The sequence below is a fragment of the Mesocricetus auratus genome, unplaced genomic scaffold (assembly GCF_017639785.1).
Source record: "Mesocricetus auratus isolate SY011 unplaced genomic scaffold, BCM_Maur_2.0 Super-Scaffold_100007, whole genome shotgun sequence".
NCBI lineage: Eukaryota > Metazoa > Chordata > Mammalia > Rodentia > Cricetidae > Mesocricetus > Mesocricetus auratus.
In genome coordinates this window covers 81,446,816-81,465,488 of record NW_024429191.1, presented here as the reverse complement: position 1 = coordinate 81,465,488, position 18,673 = coordinate 81,446,816, and the positions used below count along the sequence as shown (strand labels likewise).

At 41.6% G+C, this 18,673-nt stretch overlaps 1 protein-coding gene across 1 annotated transcript in view; it reads left to right on the top strand.

The window, feature by feature from the left end:
- Window positions 1–18,673, top strand: part of Nsf (N-ethylmaleimide sensitive factor, vesicle fusing ATPase) — a 134,959-nt gene that overhangs the window by 14,977 nt on the left and 101,309 nt on the right. The window contains exons 2-4 of the mRNA XM_005070056.3: window positions 5,165–5,250; window positions 7,225–7,324; window positions 9,909–9,948. Coding sequence (XP_005070113.1) covers window positions 5,165–5,250; window positions 7,225–7,324; window positions 9,909–9,948 — 226 coding nt within the window. The remainder of the gene's footprint in view (window positions 1–5,164; window positions 5,251–7,224; window positions 7,325–9,908; window positions 9,949–18,673) is intronic.

The window sequence follows — 18,673 nt, the reverse complement described above, 5'->3', positions numbered from 1 at the left end:
AGATTCCTCACCCCACTTCTTATTAAGGGATATTGACATTTGAACAGGGTTACAAATGAAAAGGTCACCTAAACAGTTTGTAGAGTTTTTATTGTGTTGGCTTTATCAGTTGTGTAATTTTTGTTCTATTTATTGTTTTCTGTTTTTCCATTTGTGTGTGTTTGTGTTTATGTGTTGTGGTATGCATTTGCGTATGCATGTTTTTGCATGTGTGTAGGTGCACATGTTTGCGTGTGTGTGCACATGTGTTCTGCGTGTGCATGGAAAGCAGGAGGATTATGCCAAGACTCATCCTCAATTGCTCTTCCTCTTTATGCATTGAGGTAGCAGCTCTCAGCCAGACTCAGAGCTCCCAGATGCGGCCAGACTCCTTAACCAGTTTTCTCCGTGGATCTTCTGTTCCCACCTTCCTGGCCCCAAGTTGTGTAACTTTGAACTGTTAAGTCATTTGAGTCTAATTAAGTCATGTCCTAAGTGACCTTGTAGTGTCTTGTACACTTGTTTTGGGTGGTTTATAATGCAGTTGAAACAGGTTAGTATTAATCTATAATGTTTAAAAAGCACTCACTGTGTGCCAGGCCCAGGAATAGTCCCCAGGAAGGACAGACATGAGCAAAATCAAGTCTCTGTTCTTAATGCTTGTCCTATGTATGATTCAAGCATACAGGAAGACAATAAGGACATATCCAGGGCTTCTGTTTACCTTTTATCAGCTTAGTTGGGCAGGGCAGCTTTCCAGGATGTCTCTTAGGATAAGAATTGTCTACACTGGGGATTGTGGAGTGTGTAGGAACTGGCCAAGAAAGGGATGCAAGCTTAGGGGGAATGATCATAAAAGGAAGAAACTTGAAGGTGAAGAGATTCTGGGAAGATAGAAACTTTAAATTGCTCGATGTGTTTTTGACCAATGGCCAGTCAAGGTATGACTTGTTTCATTTGGAAGGTGAACTTGTGACCCTGACTCTGTTCATGACATGGGAAATCAGTTATTTCCAAACATTTGATCATGAATCCCACATGTAAAAAGTGTTTATATAACCCTAGTTTGTCCATAATGTGTATTCACTGGTGATGACTCAGATTTTATACACATAGTGCAACATATAGAAAAGAATAAGCAAGATGACAATCAAGTGTATAATCTAATATTTTTACTTTACTAGTAATCAATAAGACAAAGTGATGGGTCATTGTTCTTTGATATCTTTTTTGTTTTGTTTTGTTTTGTTTTTGAGACAGGGTTTCTCTGTGTAACAGCCCTGGCTGTCCTGGAACTCGATTTGTAGACTGGGCTGGCCTCAAACTCCCAGAGATCTGCCTGCCTCTGCCTCCTGAGTGATGGGATTGAAGAAGTTCACCACCACTGCCAGACTGTTCTTGAATATCTTGCCTAAATATTTTTCAGTACATCTGTTCAAAGGCCTGTTACTAAATTTAACTTACTTTTAAAGACACTCCATTTTAATGGCAATCAAAGCCTAGAACAAAGTAAGGGAATTTGGCTGCACTTCTGAAATTATGATATTCTGTGTTTTTTAAAATCAAACTAATCACCATTTATGGAAATGTTTTACTGAAATGTGACTAGTACATTTCCATCTGTCTACTTGTTTTTCTGCAAATTAATCAAAGTGCATTACACTTTTCATAGTGCTAATAAATGTGTTCAGAAAAACTCCTGCAAGCCATCATGTGGATGGTTGTTTTAGAAGCTTCAACTATTCTATTCTGTTCTTGGCTTTAAAAAACATACAGGAGCCGGGCATTGGTGGCTCACACCTTTAATCCCAGCACTTAGGAGGCAGAGGCAGGAGGATCTCTGTGAGTTTGAGGCCAGCCTGGTCTACAGACCATGTGCCAGGATAGGCTCCAAAGCTATACAGAGAAACCCTGTCTGGAAAAATCAAAAACAAAAACAAAACAAAAAAGAAACACACACAAGTTTGGGGTTTGTTTTTAGGTTGATGTGGAGGTCGAGGACCATTTCAGGAGTCAGCTCTTTCCTTCCAGCATGGATCCCAGGTTGCCCGGCTTTGGCAGCAAGTGGCCTTTATCTCTTGAGTCACCTGCCTGAAGATACTCTTTTCAATAGTATAGATAGTCACTTAGCAATGGCACTGTTTGCAGCTAGTCAGTTTTGAAATGCAACCTTCATTAGAACAATGTATTTTTTTTTTTTTTTGCATTTTGAAAAGCATTTTTATTTTATGGGGTGGTGCAGGGCAAGTTTTTACCTATTTAGTATCTTTTGGGTAATATGCTACTGTACTCTCTTTAGAAAAAGTTATGTTTGAAACACTTTTTTAAAAAGTTTATTTATTTTATGTATTTGAGTGTTCTTTCTACTCTATGTTCGTAGAGGGTATCAGATCCCACTACAGATGGTTGTGAGCCACCATGTGGTTGCAGGCAATTGAACTCAGGACCTCTGGAAGAGGAGCCAGTGCTCTTAACTGCTGAGCCATCTCTCCAGCCCAACACTCACTTTTTAATACAGGAATTATATAACTTGTTGCTGTTTTCAAACTCTTTTGTTTTATTTTTAAGGTTTATTTATTTATTTTGTATACAGTGTTCTGTCTACATGTATCTCTGCAAGCCAGAAGAGAGCACCAGATCTCATCATAGATGGTTATATACAGATGTGTAGTTGCTGGGAATTGAACTTAGGACCCATGGAAGACCAGCTAGTGTTCTTAACCATTAAGCCATCTCTCTAGCCTCTTGTTTTGCTTTGTTTTTGAGACAAGGTCTTGCTGTGCTTTAGGCTGCCTGGAACTCACTGATGTCCAGGCTGACCTGAAAGCTGTAGTCTTTCTCAACCTCAAGACAGCTGCAATTGCAGATATGCACTGACACCCTCAGCTCTTTTAAGTTTTTTGCAATTACCAGTAATGCTTGTATGATCTTTAAGAAGGAAGAAAGGCTGAAGCAATAACTTGGTGGTTGTGGACTCTTGCTGATCTTGACAAGACCAGTCTGGCTCCCAGCACCCACATTGGGTGGCTCACAACCGTCTGTGACTCCAGCTGCAGCCCTGTGCTGGCCTCCTTAAGTAACCACAACACATGGCATATATCACACAGACTCATGCCTGTAAAGAGAAGCCTTCCCGCCAGCCTGGTTCCAGAGCCGCATCAGTCCCAAATAAACACACAGGAGGCTATATTAATTATGAAGCTGTTGGCCTTGCTTGTTTCTTACTGGCTAGCTCTGACTTAAGTACTTATCCCATAATTGTTAATCTAAGTATTTCTCTTACCAGAGCAAAGTTTCCGGGCTTCTTATCCCTATGACAGCTACATCTTGACTCCCTGTGTTTCTCCTACCCAGAGTCCTCCTGGACTCCTATACCCACCTATCTTGCTTCTCTATTGACCAACACAGGACTTCCCCAACACATGCCTGTACATAAAAACAAAATATTTTTTATTTTTTCACTTCAGGACTTTGTGTCTTTTCTCCTAGGAAAACAGCTATCTGGGTACCTAATTAACATTAATAGTTTTGTGAAGTGCTGGATTAACTAGCCTGTTCCTTTCAGCAGATAGAGAAGTCCATCTTGTGTTATGAAAACTTAAAAGTCCTGACAGATTTTGAGGGCTTTGTTAGTGTCATTAGATCTGGAAACCTTATCTTCAATAAAAACTGTAAAATAAATATAAAGTACTAATATCATCGTGTATCCCTCAGGATTATCTTACAAACTCTTTGAGAACACATAACCCACTTTAGAGACTAACAACAGATAATGGTACTCAAAGTGGCCCTTTAAGACAAAAGCTTGGAGCCAAAGGGTAGTGGCGGTGGCACATACTTTTAATCCCAGCATTTGGGAGGTAGAAGCAGGCAGATCTCTGAGTTTGAGGCCAGCCTGGTTGGTCTCAGGACAGCCAAGGCTATATACAGAGAAAGCCTGTCTCAAAAAACAAACAACACACACACACACACACACACACACACACACACACACACACACACACACACACACCCCATACCCCCTAAAGCCTGGTGTGGGCATGCACACCTGTGGTCACCACACTTCAAAGCCAAGGGAAGGAGGATCATCATTAATTCAAGGCCATCTTGAGCAGCAGAGTAAGAACATGTCTCAAATAATCAAAACATGAAAATAAAATAAACTCAAAGAAAAAAAATAGGTCAAAGTATTATATAAATTTAAAGGTGATCGGCTTTGGCTAGCCAGCTCTGACAAAAGGGTTACTGGATAAAACATTCTTGAGGTTGGTGGAATGGTTGCCTAGCATGCCTGGTGCCCCAGGTTCAACCCCCAGGACCACATAAAGCAGGCAAGGTGGTACATTCCCACACTGTCAGCACTCAGGAAACGGAAGCAAGAGGGTTAGGAATGCAAATGCCAGAATAAGCTATATACATAAAGCAGGCAAGGTGGTACATTCCCACACTGTCAGCAAACGGAAGCAAGAGGGTTAGGAATGCAAATGCCAGAATAAGCTATATACTGAGCTCCAGGCTAGCCTCAGCTACACAAGAGTTTGCTTCAGAAACAAACAAAAGGCGTTATTTAGAAGAATATTTGGCTAGTAGATATTGACCAAAAAGGCCATTGGTTGCTGTTTTTCCTTTTGGGTGCACCTTATAATTATTTTTGTAGAGAAATGTTCGGAAGATTTTGTGTGTGTGTGTGTGTGTGTGTGTGTGTGTGTGTGTGTGTGTATGTGATTTTTGTCTTTGTTTTGTTTTCTTTTGAGATGGGATCTTGCTGTGTAGTCCAGGCTAGTCTCAAACTTTCGGTAATCTTCCTGCCCCAGGGTGGAAGATGGTTTTCTTTCATCTTTAGGAAATAAATTCATAACCACTTGGGATCTCTTATAAAAAGGTGCATTTCATAACACCTTGAATCAAATTTACTGCTTGACTTTATTTCATTTTTTCAGTCATGATTCTTTTATATGAAAGACATAGAAAATCAATTCAAATAAACTTGAGCAAAAAAAGAATTTATTGACTCTACTCAATAGTTTGGACTGGCCTCAAGGACTTGTCAGGTCTATGTTTCCAAGTGTTGTCTGTGGTCTATGCTAAGGCTACACAGTGAAAGAAAAAAGAAAATAAAAAAAAGGAAAGAAGGAAGGAAGAGAACATGACTTAATCTTGTGTTTCTAATCATTGGTTCTTACAGAGTATGCAAGCTGCGAGATGCCCTACTGATGAATTGTCCTTAAGCAACTGTGCAGTTGTGAATGAGAAGGATTACCAATCTGGACAGTGAGTAGCTCTCTGACTTAATTCTTTTAACTTTCTAAGATTTGTTTTAGAAACTTTCAAAGAATCATTGTAGGGAAACTTTGGGAAATTATCCTTTTTACTACTCTTGTTGACTTGGAAAATGGAGGTGAGAGTCATGTATTTCAGTCATTACTATGTCAAAACGCGATACAGTATACATACCACACAGAACCTTTTCAGAAGCTGCTTTTCTTATTGTAGACACTCTGTGTACAGGGCTCACGTAGCATGGCTGATAGTCATCTTGCTCTGGAGTCACACTGACCAAGTTTGGATCCATGCTCTGACAGTCACAAACTGATAACCACAGTTTTTGCCATCTTTGTGTTCCTGTGGCCTGATCTATAAAATGGGGCAGTTGTGAGGAATCACTTAATCCAAAGAAACATTTACAGCAGTGCCCAGCATGTTAGCAAGCCCTCCATAACTTCCACTAGTGTGATCATTGTTACTGTGATAATGTAAGAGGTGCAAAAGTTGAAGATTTATAAAAACCCTCAATCTTTAAAGGAATTCTCATCATAATTTATCTTAACTGATTCACATCACCAACTGACCTCCCAAAGACTGTTAGCAAGTTCAATGCCATCTACATCAAAAGGCTGCCTCTGGGGTCTTGTGGAGTTAGCCTCAACATGAGCAGGAGACAGTATCGAGCATTCCCTGATGCTAAATTGAAGATGAGATTTTCATCACATGGACTGAAGTGTCAGTGATCAATGAGAGAGTTTTATGGAATTCTTCCACATAAACTTTCCACTTAAAATACAGTAGATTTAAGTGTTTTAGCAACAAAGCGATATATATATAACCACTAACTATAACAGTAAAATAATAATAACATTATTAAAAAGCTGCTTGTTGAAGATAGGTGGGTCGGGAGGTGACACAATGGCAGAGTGTGTGCCTGTCATGTATAGGTTCTGACAGATTTGTTCGGCAGCCGTCCCCCGTCCCCACCGTCATTTATATGCAAAAGGTAGTGCTGGCCCAGAACAAGATTTGAAGAGTCTCTCTCAAAGGACTCATCGGTTCCCTGCGGTAGAAGACTATCATAGATGGCTTTCCATAATATATATGTGATGAATAAGGTCTGATAACTTAATAATTGGTCCTAGGATAGAAGACTAGCATGAGATGACTTTCCATTATATATATATGATGAATAAACATCTGATAACTTGGGATAGAACACTATCATGAGATAGCTTTACATAGTATATGTGTTATGGATAATGTCTGATAATTTAGGAATTGGTCCAGAGTTCTTTGAAATTTTGACATCTGTATGAAAGTTGATGTGTTTGAGGAAATTTTTCGTTTCTTTTTTTTTGTTTGTTTGTTTTTTGTTTTTACGAGACAGGGTTTCTCTGTATTGTTTTGGAGGCTGTCGGTCCAGCCCAGCCTCAAACTCACAGAGATCCGCCTGCCTCTGCCTCCCGAGGGCTGCGATTAAAGGTGTGCGCCACCACTGCCCAGTGAAAATTTTCATTTCTAAAAGCTATTTTATACATTGCTATCATAAATGTTCAAGCTTTGAGATAGTCTGCTGAAAGATTTAATAAGCAACCTTAGAAACGAGCAGCTGTCTCATATACCTTCACTCTTCTGCCTTTGGTTCTCCTCCACTTATTTTATTGGGATGTGGGAAATTACTCTCAGGGAAGGAAATCATCTTTCTTTTACTTCATTGCAAGAACTCTGAATCACTCTTCAGTTCCCTGTAAACATCACGAAGTTGATGCCTTGAATTGAATGTGATTGGCTGGATTATGTATGGTGCCAAGGTGTCTTTATGTCTAGAAGATGTTTTGAGTTATAGTTTGGGAACTAAGTTTGCGGTTTTCTGTCAGGACTCTCATGTGATGCATGTTTCTCTCCGTGTGTGGGATGAACACGTGTGGAAGACATGTTCTTGTTGAATTGGAGTCCTGACTGTGCTCTGTCTTCTAGGCATGTGATTGTGAGGACGTCCCCCAATCACAAATACATATTTACACTGAGGACCCATCCATCGGTGGTTCCCGGAAGCATTGCATTCAGCTTACCTCAGGTAACCAACGGCAGCGTGTTTTCTTACAGTCTAAGAGCAAGCGGCAGCACTTAACTCGTTTTAAGCAAGCATTGCCCTGTAACTGTATTGCCTTCCACTGAAGAAAAACACCTAGGTGTTTCATAAAGAATTTAAAGATACATTCCTTTTTGGAAAAGTTTTATTTTGTTTTGGGGGAGGACATACATGCCACAATGGGGGTCAGAGAACAGCTGGCAGGAGTCACTCTATCATATGGGTCCTGGGTCTCAAGTTGATGTCATTAGGTTTGATGGCAGACACTTGAATCTTCTGAGCCATCTCACTGGCCCTAAAGATACATTCTTAGTTGTCAGTTATTTACAGCAATACCTTTGTATTGTCTTAATTTTTTTCTAATTAAAAAAAAGTCTGAAGTAATATCAGTTAGCTCTTGGAAAAGGTGTGATGCTAAATCCCAGGGTAAGAGAAAATATGTAAAATAACACCTCAGTTATCTTATTTATAAATTGAAATCTAATAATAGAGGTTTTATTTTTTGATAATTTATTTAACTTTATTTTATGTACATTGGTATAAAGGTGTCAGATCCCCTGGAACTGGAGTTACAGACAGTTGTAAACTGCCATGTGGGTGTTAGGAGTTGAACCCAGGTCCTAGAAAGAGCAGCCAGTGCCCTTAACTGCTGAGGCATCTCTCCAGCCCCCAGTAGAGGGTTATAATGGCATAGTGTCAGACCTAACCTGCAAAGAGTAGTTGTTTAGGTTACTACCTAACTTCCTGGGCTTCTCTAGAGCTGGGGAGGTGGTGCATGTAGCCATGGTAGATTGTGAGGAGTCCAGGCACGTTGCCCAGTGCTCACTCAGTATCACAAGTGACACCTGACACTGATGATCCTACTCCCTAGCAATGTAAATTTACATTTGTCTCTACAGATTAAAAGTTTGTACTATATGAGACCCTGACCCTGCCTAAAAAAATAAATGAACTGATTAATTAATTTAGTTTAATGAAAGCTTGGGCTGTCACTGGGCTTACCAGCTTTAAACAGAGCTCCAGGCTAGCCAGGGCTACATATTGAAACCCTGTCTCAAAAAACAAAACAAATTCCTCCCAAGACATACTCCACAGTCAGGCATTGTTTTAAGTTCACTCGAATGTGGTAACTCATTGAATTCTCAGGACAAACACTGGATACTGTCATTGTCATCCAAAGACAGTCTTTGCAGGAAACATCCAGAACCTCAGTGTAGTCGCTTTGTGTCCCCAGGTCTAGGTTTAACTAGCATCATGAAATGTCACCGTGGCTGGATAGAAGATGGTGTTTTACAGAGCAGGGCAGAGCGGGTGTGGGCAGAGGAAGGAATGTGCCCCATATGAAAGAAGTTGAAAGGGAGCGTTCCTTGTACTCGTTCATGGGATACCACCCTCCCCACAATCCCCTGTGGCCACACGAGAAGGCAAACCATGGGTTTTCAGGCAGAAGTTATTTTTCCCAGCATTCTATGGAGTGTTCTCAGTAATAACTGATTTTAAATCTGTGTCAAGGTAGGATTCTTACCTCGTTGCATCCTGACCTGCCTCCTGCCAGTGTATTCAGGACTGGGGACTGGCTTTAAGTGCCCAAAATTTTTTGGGGGGTAGACTGCACAGGGTAATCCTAACCAGTTTGTGGTTTGAGTCCCAGCTTAAGTTTCAGTGTGGATCATCTGGCTAGTTTTAGTTTAATTTCATGAATTAAACTTGCATTTGAGGTATTCCAACAGTTATACAAAACTAACAGCAACAGAAACAGCTGCTGGAGTGAAGATGGTGAGGTGTGTTATGTTGTACAAAGCTTTCTGCACCGTGGCCAGCTTTGCTCTAGAAGGGCACTCCAGTCACGGTGGCATACAGTAGCACACACTCAGAAGGATCCCAAGTTCTAGGCCAACCTGGGCTACGTAGTGGAACCCTGTCTCAAACAACAGCAACAACAATAAACACCAAATCCCCAAAACAAAAAAGTCAAGCTTGGTACATTTCCTATAAGGTCTAAGCTTCATACATTTCCTATAAGGTCTAATATACATCCATTTCTAGATTATCTGTAAAAATGGAACCACAATTTGGTTAAGCTTAAAATAATAGAAAATTTAAACAATATAAAAAGTCGATAAAAAGAGCACAAAAATGGGTAAAGGTGAAAAATGTCATTCTCTCATACTCCTGAAAGCTAGGAGCTTGAACAGGTACCACAGAGGCAAGCTGCCTTTGAGGGCTCTGGGAAGACTGATGGTGCCCAGCTGGTGGTGGGGTTGGCATCACTTCAGCTTCTGCCTCTGCTATCATATGACATGCTCCTGTGCTCCAGTCAAGTTGACTTAGGGCTTATCCTAATGCAGTCTGCAAAAACCCTAATTCTAAATACAGTTAGATCCACAGGTCCAGGGGGCTGAAGATTGGCATTTTGGGGTGTGGGTGGGTGTGGGGTCACAGTTCAGCACATAACGTGTGTCTGGGCTTTACAGTGTCTTTCTGAAATTCACAGCTGTTCATCTTTTCTTTATTTCTCTGACTTTGATTGGCTTGATTTTAACCATTTTTTTCCTCATTTATTTTTTAGCGAAAATGGGCCGGACTTTCTATTGGACAGGAAATAGAAGGTAGGTATTTTTTTTAGCTACCTAAAGTCAATTTCCTGTATTTTCCTCGTAGTTATTAAGCCCTATATAATTACTGATTATTGGGTCTTAACCATTCATTCCTTCAAAGTGCAGGGACAGCTGTGCAAACGAGAGAACGGGTGTGCTGCCTGTAGCTCTTCCTCTTCTCTTAGTAAGGTGTGTCCTAAGGGCGTTTCAGTTCACCAGCTCTCTTCCTGTGTCCTAAGGGCGTTTCAGTTCACCAGCTCTCTTCCTGTGTCCTAAGGGCGTTTCAGTTCACCAGCTCTCTTCCTGTGTCCTAAGGGCGTTTCAGTTCACCAGCTCTCTTCCTGGTGACTGGAGCTCAGGTCCTCAGGCTTGTGGGGCAAGCATTTTACTGACTGAACTGTCTCCCTAGCCCCTGATAATTTTTATCTTTAAAAAAAAATCTTTTGCTGGGCGTTGGTGGCGCCCGCCTTTAATCCCAGCACTCGGGAGGCAGAGGCAGGCGGATCTCTGAGTTGGAGGCCGGCCTAGACCGACAGCCTCCAAAACAATGCAGAGAAACCCCGTCTCGTGGCTTGCACATAGCTATCACAGTCCACCACTGATGGGAGCCAAGGCAGAAAGTCAAGCAGGGCAGGAACCCGGAGGCAGGAACCAGCGCAGAGATCTGAGGACTGCTGCTTACAGCTTTGCTCTCCATGGCTCTCAAAGCTTGTTTGCTTAGACAATGCGGGACCATCAATCATTAGTCAAGAAAGCGCCCCACAGATTTGCCTACAGGCCAATCTAATGGAGGCACTTCCTCAGCTGTATGTGTATATGGCCCCATATTGGATCCTAAAATCATATAAAGCAAGTAAGAAAAGACAAAATCATAGGTTAGTAAGAAAGATGGGTTAGTGCTCAGGAATGCAGGACTGGGAGTTCAGATCCCCAGCACCTACGAAAATCGTGGGTAGGCATGGTAGCCTACTTATGATCCCAGAATTTGTGAGGGCAAGACAATAGCGTAAGCTGGCTAGCTAGACCAGCAGAATCAGTAAGCTGTAGGTATAGCAAGCTTATATATAAGGTAGAAATTATACAAGGTAGAAATCAATGAAGGAAGGACTTCACATGCATGTGCATGCACATGCCTCCCCCACTGTGTTCAGATACATATACATACATCACACAGTTGTACACATGCAAAAACAAGTAACAGCAAACACAAAAACTCAGATTTGTCTAAGGGGAGAAAATTTAAATTGTGATTGTGTGTATGTGTTTGGTTTGGTTTTCCATTTCATGGATGTTTGGAGGAACACTTCACAACTGAAATGTTGTGGTATTTGTTATATATTGTTTTCTTTTTATAGTAATTTTGCAAGCAAGTTTCTTTCTCATGGTTTATTGATCTAGAAGCATTCTTTTCTGTTACTATAGAGAAGTACAATCTTTACCAAGCATGATTTTTGCAGTGGAAGGGAAGGTTGGTTGATATGGCCTGTTTCTCTGTTGGTTTTGTATGATCCTTAATTTTCTTTTCTAACTGCCTTTTAAAAGGTTATTGATGCCGGGCGTTGGTGGCGCACGCCTTTAATCCCAGCACTTGGGAGGCAGAGGCAGGCGGATCTCTGTGAGTTCGAGGCCAGCCTGGTCTACAAAGTGAGTTCCAGGACAGCCTCCAAAGCCACAGAGAAACCCTGTCTCGAAAAACAAACAAACAAAAAAAACCAAAAACCAAAAAACAACAAAAAAAAAAGGTTATTGATGCTGCAACGATAAACGGCACACTTGAGGGTATAGGTAACTGTTTATTGTAGAAATTACTCACAAGACAGAAACGAGCAACCCTGATGAGTCGAGCAGTTTTCTGCCATCGAACTGGAAGCCGAAAAAAAGGGGCGAGCGCTCTGCTGTTCCTCCTTTTATTCCTTCCTCCATACACGCCCCTAGCCATGCCCAAAAGTGGGCCTGGCTAGTGGCATAGTTCCGCTGCCCTGTCTCTAGTCATGCCTAAAGTGGGTGTGGTTAGCGGCGCGGTTCCGCCCTTTCTTTACCACATCCATATGCGTCTTTAGAGTGCCACATGGCTAATGGCAGAGTCCTGTTTCCCCCTACAGGTTATGTTTATTTTTATTTTATATGCATTGGTGTTTTGTCTGCATGTATGCCTATGTGTCAGATCCCCTGAACTGTAGTTACAGAGAGTAGTGAACTGCCATGTTGGTACTGGGAATTGAACCCACGTCCTCTGGAAGAACAGTCAGTGCTCTTAACTATTCAGTCATATTTTCAGTCCCTCTAACTGCCCTTTTTTCTCCACTGCCACCTTTTTCCATGCACCATCCTTTCTTATCTGATTTTCCAAAATAAATTAATATAGGGGCTGGAGAGATGGCTCAGTGGTTATGAGCACTGGCTGGTCTTCCAGAGGACCCAGGTTCAATTCTTGGTACCCAAATAGAGGCCCACAACCCTCTGTTATCCCAATCCCAGGGAATCTGATGCCCTATTCTGGCCCTAAGGGCCCTGTATGCATTGATGCATGGGCATGTATAAAGACAAAATACTTATATGCACATTAAAATTTTAAAAAGGAAACAATTGGGCTGGAGAAATGGTTCAGCTCTTGAAGGTTGGGCTCACAACCAAAATATTTTTTTTTAAAGAAAAAAGATTGATGTTGCTATCTCTAGTCTTATTTATTTTCAGGTAATTTCTCTGTATGTGGAGTTGTAGGCTGCCACGTCCCACATCTGTCTGTCTGTCTTGAGATAGTCTCACTATATAGCCCTAGTTGGCTTGAATTCACTGTGTAGATCAGGCTTGCCTCAAACTCGCAGAGATCTCCTATTTTTGCCCTCTGAATGCTGGGATTAAAGTCATACCACCATGCCTAGCTCAATTCCAAATCTTTGCTTTACTGTCACTTGGTGCGATGTTTACCTTTGGGGTGGTGGATTTTGCCTGGATTTTGTCTATGGTCATGCCTCCCACCCTCCTTTTCTGCTCCCCCTTTCCCACAGTGGGAACTCTGTATGCTTATCTCTTCTTCAAATAATTCAGTTTTCATGGTGTCCTATGACTGGGGACTGTGTGTGTGATATTATTGTCCTCCTCATTGCTATCATGGGGCCACTGTTATCCCTCAGCCCAGCACTTTTGAAGATATTCTCAGTTGTAGTAGCTTTAAACTGGATCAAAGAAGATAATATCTGAGAGAAGTTGGCAAAGTGGTAGCACATTGTTCACCTGTCTCTGAGAAGTGCCTGCAAAGAACCAGGGGAGAATCCCAGTGGGAGTGTTTGCCTGCAAACTTGACAGCTTGCTTTTCTTTTCCTGACTTAGAGGGAAGGTGAGCATTGAGGTTACCTTTAGTTGGCTCTTTATTCGTTGTGGAATCAATAAGAGGGATGAGAAAAATTGGGGTGAAAATGAAGGGGCTTAGTTTAGATATGGGTATTGGATGGAGAGGAATGCATAGTCTGTACTTCTCAGACTAGCCTGAAAGGATTACCTGGAAGGTTTATTTTTAAAAAGTTTCACAGGTTCTTGGGGGACTCTGATTCACGTGTCTGTGTTTTTAACAATCACCTTTAAGTGGTTTTTCTCAGTAATATTTTGGGAAACACTGACATAAGTGATTCCCTTACCTATCACCTCTTCACCTGAAGCATCACGAGAAGCTGGGGAAGTGGAGGAGTTAGGACCAGAGTGAAGTAGGTCAGTGCTTGAAGCCAGGGTTCCCTGTCCAGCGGCGACAAGAGCAAATACTTAGTGAAATACCTAATGAGGCAATGTGTTTGATTGTGGGACCAGTTTCTAGTTTCCTTACATTTGTTTGTTTAAATAGAAGGATAAGAATGCTTTTAAATTTAACTTCAAAAAGGTTTATTTTTCTGTGTATGTGTGTGTGCCTGTATGACTTTGTGAGTGTATGTTCACCTACATGCCTGCTGGTGCCTTCAGAGGACAAGAGCATTAGATGCCCCTGGAACTGGAGTTCCAAGCAATTGTGAGCTGCCCTGTGAGGTTGCTAGGAACTAAACCCAGGTATTTGTCCTTAATCTCTGAGCTGTCTCTCCAGCCCTTAAACACAACTTTCAATACAGTTGTTTTCTGTCTGAAAAGGCATATGAGGTGGTGTGGATGCCAATGGCCTCCACAGGCTCATATATTCGAATGCTTGGTCTTTGGTTGATGGAGCTGTTAGGGAAGGTGTCACTGGGGGCTAGCATTGAGGTTTTAAAAGCCCATGCCACTGCCAGTTGCCTTTCTCTCTGCTGTGTTTTGGGCCAGAACATAAGCCCTGTTATTGTTCCAGGGCCACATCTGCCTGCTGGCTGCCATGCTCCCTGCCATGGTGGTCATAGACGCTAACCCTTCAGAACTGTGAGCCCCCAAATAAATGTTTTCTTCTATAAGTTGTCTTGGCCATGGTGCCTTATCACAGCAATAGAACAGTATATTGTAAACTTTGATGGGTTAAAAAATGTATTTTATGGTTCACAGTATGTTACAAAAATACTTCTACCAGGAATGGTTTCTTGTCTAGAATCAGATGATTTTTTTTTTGAGTCAGGGTTTATCTGTGTGGCCCTGGCTGTCACTCTGTAGATTAGGGAGGTCCTGAACTCAGAGATCCACCTGCCTCAAGTGCTGCCATTAAAGGTGTCGCCAGCACTACCCACCTGAGAGTCAGAGCTTTAGAGAGGTGAATCAAGGGGACTTCCTGGGTCAAACTGTAAGTCAAGTGATTGAGCCAGACTAAGGCAGGTTGGGCAGATGTGTGAAGCACAGATCAGTACCTGGCTGATGTGGATGGTGTGGTCCTAAAGGCAGGAACTGCTCATCAGTGTTGGAGGTGGCGCAGGTGTGCTCTGGAGAAAGGTGATTCAGAGCAGTGTTGGAGGTGGGGTGGTGCAGGTGTGCTTTGAAGAAAGGTGATTCAGGGGATCTGGGATGCCAGTCCTGTCTGTGAGACTTTGGAGGTAAATCAGTCATTTTAGTGTGAGAGTGTTTTCTGGAAGGGTCACCTAGTGTATCCTTTTTTATCAGACTGAACATGGAGTTAGAAACAACTGGGAGATCACATGTGCAGGTCTTCTGCAAGAGCAGCCAGTACTCTTAACTGTTGTACTGTAGAAATCACTTTAATCAGTAGAATATTTTTACTAAATTCAGCACCTTCTGCTTTGTTCTGTGTGGAACCTTCAGACACCTATCTCATTGGGACTGGCCATGGTGCTGACCTCCTGGGACACTGTCCGTGGTGCTGACCACAGCCTTAGAAAATGTAGCAGCTTGGTTTTTGCTATTTAGGAACATGACCTTAAATCAAAATGTGTTTAATAACTACAATTTAGTGATGATATTTTAATATACATATTTATATTTCTCAAGCTGAAGATTGTACTCATATGTATGTACATATACGCACATACATACTTATGTGTTATACTGTCTTGGACTCTTTAATGCCCAAAATAGTATCACAGTATACAAATCCTTAGGAAATATATTTTTATTCAATATTTTAGAGGCTATATATCTTTGTTAAATTAGATCAAGTTTTTATTCTAATAAAGTTGCTATACAGTGTCCTATGTTATGAGTTTACTGCATTTTGTTCCGTGTTCTCTTACCAATCACTGTTTCTCAGTTGCTTGGCCATTGCAAATGATGCTGTAGTGAGTCTCCCTGTAGATCTCACTTTAGACAAATGTTCAAGAGTGTCTGGAACAGATTCCTGTAATAGAATTACTGACTCATTTAATTTCACAATGTTTTAAACTATAAGTATTTTACTACATGGAAAACAATGAATCTCTCTTGCTTATAAAAGTTGCTCAACATATAATTTTAACCTATAATTGCTACAAAATGTGACAAGGGGCCAACATGTCAGAATTGGAGGCAGGAGAGTATTCTAAAACTTTAGGCCAAACTTGAATTCATCCTTCCATCTTTAGTACATTTTCCAGTCCTTACTTGGGCTCTGCTATTTCGTTTATGAAATATTTAAAACATATTTGCCCCCATTTAAGATGCCAAGCTAAAGAATTTTAAAAATGTGATTACACAAGCAATTTCATTCAAAGAATTACAGAAAATCTTTGTACACAACTCAAGTACAAAGTACATATGGTATATGAAGTAAGTTTAGACTAAAATTTGGAGTTTTACTGATTGTTAAGACTTAACCAGTCTTCTTGGTGACACTTGTGACAGTTGAAGGCACAGAAAGATTAAATGATTTATTTAGATTTCAGCAAGATCTGTTGATGTGCAGACTCAGGATTCCTTTGGAGAGAGCATCTTTGTAAACCACTGAAACCTTAGTGTCAGGTGTTTAATAGTGGTGAGTCATTTGAAAGCCATACAGTGACTCTTTCCTTTCACTTCTTACTATTTGTCCAGTGTCACACATAAATGAACCATGCCCCTTGTCCAAAATGAATGTTAAAAATTGATTTTTTGGTATGTTTTTAAGACTTATTTTTTGAGACGGGAGAGATGGCTCAGCAGTTAAGAGAATTCATTGTTCTTGCAGAGGACCTGGATTTGGTTCCCAGGACCCATCTCAGTCTGTTCACAACTACCTGTAACTCCAGATCCAGGAGCTGACAGCTCCGGCCTTGAGGGCACTAACATGCTAATGCACAGACACACACTATACACATAGTTTAAATACACATAATAAAAGTTTTCTTTTTTAATAGTTTCATAGATATACATAAAACATTTTAGTCATTCTTGCCTTCCCAGTGTCCTCTTACATCCCCCTTTCCTCTCTTCATTGAAATCCTTCTCCCCAGCTCCCTTAAAATACGCATAATAAAATATTTTTAAAGATGTATTTATTATGGCCGGGCAGTGGTGGCGCACGCCTTTAATCCCAGCACTCGTGTCGCGTCTGCTGCGCGGCCTGTGTCCGAGAACGTGCAGAGGGTGTCGGGGATTGACAACACAGAGACTTGTTCAACAATGTAAAGAAAACATTAAGCAGGCCCCAAAAAGGTTCAAGAAAACTTCCTAAGAAAGGCTCCCACCAGAGAAGCTTCTGCTCTCTCCTCTCCCCTGGCTGGTTCTGCTCTGACACCAAAAACTGATCTGGGCGTGGCAGAAGAGGCGGCTAGTCTTTGGACAAGGTCGAGGTCAGGGCAGTTTCTGTGGGCAGGCCTTTTCCAGGAACTTATTGCCCCGGGCATTGTATTGTTTTTAGTAAACATGTTTTGTCTTACAGCTGCCTACTCCCAGGCAGAAGGGGAAGTGGGTCTCTGCTCAAGGTCTGGTGTTCCCACAATTCACCCCTTTTTATTTTTAAATGAGGCACTCCTGGCTTAGGTCAAGTAGGGTCACCCTCCCTTTCCCGTCCTTGGGGGACCTTGAACCCCTGTCTTAGGTGGGAGGGGTCTTCCCCACAGGTTGTCCGTCAACAGAGCGCCCCAACTTTAAATCATCTGTAACCAACCTTCATGGCTATCGGGATTGCCATGGGCTAAGCTAAGCAATACTTGGTTACGGATCTCTTGCCTCTGGAACAAGGCACGTTTGAGCTCGGCATAAAGCCAGAATGCCTACCGCCACTGCCACCATTTCCAGGACCCCCATTGACATAGTGCCTCTCCATCACCGTACCCATCACCAGATCTGGGCCATAACATTCTACCAGCCTTCGTCTGTTACAAGGGTAACCCACACGTGATTTACATTCTGTTACAAGGGTAACCCGCATGTGATTTACATTTACAATTTGATAAAGTTTACAATTGTTCCAAGATCTGCTCAGGAAAGCATTTAGAAAGTGCACTTGCACAGATACATTAGGTACAATCATTGATGTTACACATGTAGCATTATGAAAAATATGAACAATAAATAGGCTTGTTGCACTATCCACAGAGCGCCAATTTATTCCTGTGGTGACGCAGTTTGTTGATTTAACATCAGCTGATTATACGACTTGAGTCAAAGTCTCCTTTTTGTCGCATTAGGACAAGTTGCATTTCTCCAGAAAAATACACTGGCCTAGGCACGATTCCAGAAACAGGAACCACCAAGTCTGATATTTCAAGTGGCCATGTCCTGTTCAATTACTGAAAAGAGGTTTTGCCCCTCATCACAGTCCATACGAATGTCCAAATGTTTTAAATGGGTCCTTTTTTCTCTGTTGGCTTCACGATGAAAACTCATGGGTCCGGAAGGTTGATGCAGCAGTTCTGTTGAGAAACTGGAAATCTCGAACCGACTGTTTTCTTTCTTTCTTGGGCTCTAGATTCGATGACAGCAAGGGTCAGGAACACTGATTTAGGAGATCTCACTCAAACTGGCTTAGGTAGGCTCCCATGGTCTCAGGTCCAGTTTTTCTCTGCTCCGTGCATCTCACTAAATGGTCTGACAGCTGCCGAAGCTTTATTCTTTTCCTGCAAGAAAACACAAACATGCCCTCGACCCCAAATTAGGGTCTTCTCCACTGTCTAGTGCATGGATGTCTCCATTTGACCTGAGCAATGGTTGCTCAAGTTCCATCATGCCAGAATCTGTCTGAAGCTCACTGGCATTCACATTATAAAATTTTTAAATGAGGAGTGTATTATTTGATGAGTCATATGGGGACTGGGGACATTATTCCCCCTTTTTTATTTTCTAAAAAAATTTTTTTGAACTGTTGAAGCTGGACCATAACAGTAGAAGGATTTGTCTACCCTCCTTGGTTGACTATCTAGGTAAATTGGGATTACTACTTAGATTA